The sequence below is a fragment of the Limulus polyphemus genome, unplaced genomic scaffold (assembly GCF_000517525.1).
Source record: "Limulus polyphemus unplaced genomic scaffold, Limulus_polyphemus-2.1.2 Scaffold10293, whole genome shotgun sequence".
Taxonomy (NCBI): Eukaryota; Metazoa; Arthropoda; class Merostomata; order Xiphosura; family Limulidae; genus Limulus; species Limulus polyphemus.
Window position 1 is genome coordinate 8,537 of NW_013675903.1, and position 3,746 is coordinate 12,282.

The following is a 3,746-nucleotide window of genomic DNA, read 5'->3' on the forward strand; positions in this document are numbered from 1 at the left end:
TAATATATTAAAGTGGTAACTCTACAGGTTACAGTAACCCAATACAAAGTAATCAGTCCAAGATCATGTTAATATATTAAAGTGGTAACTCTACAGGTTACAGTGAACTCAATACAAAGTAATTACTCCAAGTTTGTGGTAATATATTAAAGGGGTAACTCTACAGGTTACAGTGAACTCAATACAAAGTAATTACTCCAAGTTTATGGTAATATATTAAAGTGGTAACTCTACAGGTTACTGTAACCCAATACAAAGTAATTACTCCAAGTTTGTGGTAATATATTAAAGTGGTAACTCTACAGGTTACAGTGAACTCAATACAAAGTAATTACTCCAAGTTTATGGTAATATATTAAAGTGGTAACTCTAATTGATATGAACATGGTATAAAGATGGTAGTGATAGAGTGAACCGTTTTTATATATGAAGAAAATGACTCGTACATAAATACATAAAAAAACACTGACCTGAAAAACGGAATTTGGAACGCTGGAAGTTGAACTATCGGGATAGTCGACTTAGCTCGCGCAATAAACATGGTTGAAACAGACCTCAACATTGTCACGTGTATAGAATAAATTGACGAAGTAAGAGAAGGAGGCTACTGTAGCTTCGTAAAGTGATTTTCGATTATAGAAAAGTTTAAATAGATATTGCTATAACATCGAGATCAAAAGGAAACAAATCTATTTTTCAGCGAAGGTTTCAAGGACATTGCATGTGAAATCTCGTGCAACTAGCATTACTGTGTGCTCGGTCTTCCTCACAATATCTGGAGGTTACTTTTAGAACTTCACTCATCACGGCTGAAGTCGATACTAAACTCAAAAACGTATTGGCTGGTGAAACTTGACGTCAGGCCATATTATTGGTCCCTAAATTGTCTAGTATAATCGTATCAATAGCAAGTACATCTAAGTTTTAGTTAAATGTTTTGTAATAATTTTTTTCTTTCAGTTTTGGTGTCTCACTTTTTCTTATTACGTACATTTTGATTTCTTTAGTTTTATATAAATGGCTATATATAAATTAATAGTTTCTTCTAGATGTGACATTGTAAAAATATAGGGAACAATAACTGACAATATTGTGTTGGTATAAATTGGTTTTATTATAAAGGAAACAATAACTGGCAGTATTGTGTTGGTCTAAATTGATTTTATTATAAAGGGAACAATAACTGGCAGTATTGTGTTGGTCTAAATTGGTTTTATTATAAAGGAAACAATAACTGACAATATTGTGTTGGTCTAAATTAATTTTATTATAAAGGGAACAATAACTGGCAGTATTGTATTGGTCTAAATTGATTTATTATAAAGGGAACAATAACTGACAATATTGTGTTGGTCTAAATTGATTTTATTATAAAGAGAACAATAACTGACAATATTTTGTTGGTCTAAATTAATTTTATTATAAAGGGAACAATAACTGGCAGTATTGTATTGGTCTAAATTGATTTATTATAAAGGGAACAATAACTGACAATATTGTGTTGGTCTAAATTGATTTTATTATAAAGAGAACAATAACTGACAATATTGTGTTGGTCGAAATTGATTTTATTATAAAGGAAACAATAACTGGCTGTTTATTGTTGTTTTTCTAAACGTGTAGTGGGACGGTTCCATCTTGACTGTTTATTTATTACTATATTATTATGATAAACAACCAACTACAGCGCTTAACAGTCTTGTACTGTTTCAATATTAATACTTGCATTGTGTACTTTCTACTTTACCACAGACTTATATACCAGAATAAAATCAATTTAGACCAACACAATATTGTCAGTTATTGTTCCCTTTATAATAAAATCAATTTAGACCAACACAATATTGTCAGTTATTGTTCCCTTTATAATAAAATCAACTGAGACCAACACAATATTGTCAGTTATTGTTCCCTTTATAATAAAATCAATTTAGACCAACACAGTATTGTCAGTTATTGTTCCCTTTGTAATAAAATCAATTTAGACCAATACAATATTGTCAGTCATTGTTCCCTTTATAATAAAATCAATTTAGACCAACACAGTATTGTATGTTAATACAGAAGATGATACAACTTCTCTCTACATATTGGTCAATACATTTTTTCTACCTCACTACACACGTGTTTTCTTCTACCCCACTCCACACGTATTTTCTTATGACCATTTCATTAATAACTTTACTAGTTCATTTCTTCCCACTTGCTGTAATGCATTAAATGTTTCTTATCTAAACCCTGGTGCTTTGATGTCATTTTCAAGTAACAGATGCAGTAAGACTGAATACATGTCTTATAAAATTGTAAGCTTTGGCAGGTTAAAACTGTCAAGGGAAGAGACCGTAAAAGTGGAGTCAAGGGAAAAGACCGTAAAAGTGGAGTCAAGGGAAGAGACTGTAAAAGTGGAGTCAAGGGAAGAGACGTAAAAGTGGAGGATGTGTTTTTATCTGTCATTTTATTTCTTCTATTAGTAAGCAATGCCCTTTTAAAAACTTCTAAATGGGTACCAGAAAAGGTGGTGTTTATCAAAACCATTGGTGAGTAGTATATTTGCTTTATCATAATCACCTTAATGAAATATCAGCTCGTTTCTGTTTTTTACTAGCTGTATTCAGGTGATCAAGTTTTTTATTGTTGCAGGAGTATCTCTCACGTGGTTGCTATGATCTAGAAGTACATGATCATTGCTCTGTACGGATGTTGTACTGGACCTTGAACAACATTATCTTGAATTGATGTAGTTCTGTGCTCCTATCCTCTTTTTTGGCAAACTGTAAATAAGTCACGAAATATAAGTGTGTCAATAATAATTTATATTTTACCTTTTTTGCATAACTACTGCATTACATAAACAGCCTGAGTTATTGCTTGATAATTGTAATTATTATCATATTTATTATTAACTATTATAGAAATCCTATAGTGCCACTCAAGAAGAAACTTATAGTCAGTCTATATGGACAGACATGGCAGCTAGCACCATTGTTTTGGTTTACGTGTTGTTGCAAGCTGTAGTAGGTGTATTTTTGATGCTGTTATTGGTTAGCTAGAGAGCGTAAAACACCTAGGAAGATCTAAAGACGTGACGTCAAGTTTTCCTAGTTTATTCGAAGCTTGATTATAAATATTAGATTGTTGTGAAGTGTATAGTTTTCAATATAGGAAGTTGAATCAGTCAGAGTGTTTCAATCTCTGTTTACTATCGCGCCTATTGAGTTATGTAATTAAAGTAAATTGGTGTTTATATGTTAACGTCATTTGTAATGTAGACCTACAACGAGTTACTACAGCGTACAAGTGTTCAAGCTTGTAGAAACTTTAAAGGAGGAAATAAAGTAATTTTTTCACGTGGACGTTAAATTATTTTCATCAGATAATTCAAAAGAACGATAAAACAACATTATTAAAAGAACCCACCAACAAAAAACAACATTACTAAAAGAACCCACCAACAAAAGAACAACATTACTAAAAGATCCCACCAACAAAAAACAACGTTACTAAAAGAACCCACCAACGAAAGAATAACATTACTAAAAGAACCCACCAACAAAAAACAACATTACAAAAGAACCCACCAATAAAAAAACAACATTACTAAAAGAACCCACCAACAAAAAAAAACACCATTACAAAAAGAACCCACCAACGAAAGAATAACATTACTAAAAGAACCCACCAACAAAAAAACAACATTACTAAAAGAACCCACCAACAAAAAAACAACATTACTAAAAGAACCCACC

The 3,746-nt window shown here is 31.4% G+C and overlaps 1 protein-coding gene across 1 annotated transcript in view; it reads right to left on the minus strand.

The window, feature by feature from the left end:
* Positions 1–793, minus strand: part of LOC106476324 (acyl-CoA synthetase family member 2, mitochondrial-like) — a gene marked incomplete at its 3' end in the record, with an annotated part of 7,980 nt that extends 7,187 nt beyond the window's left edge. The window contains exon 1 of the mRNA XM_013936985.2: positions 471–793. Within this exon, the coding sequence (XP_013792439.2) occupies positions 471–562 (92 nt within the window). The remainder of the gene's footprint in view (positions 1–470) is intronic.
* Between the last annotated feature and the right edge of the window lie 2,953 nt (positions 794–3,746).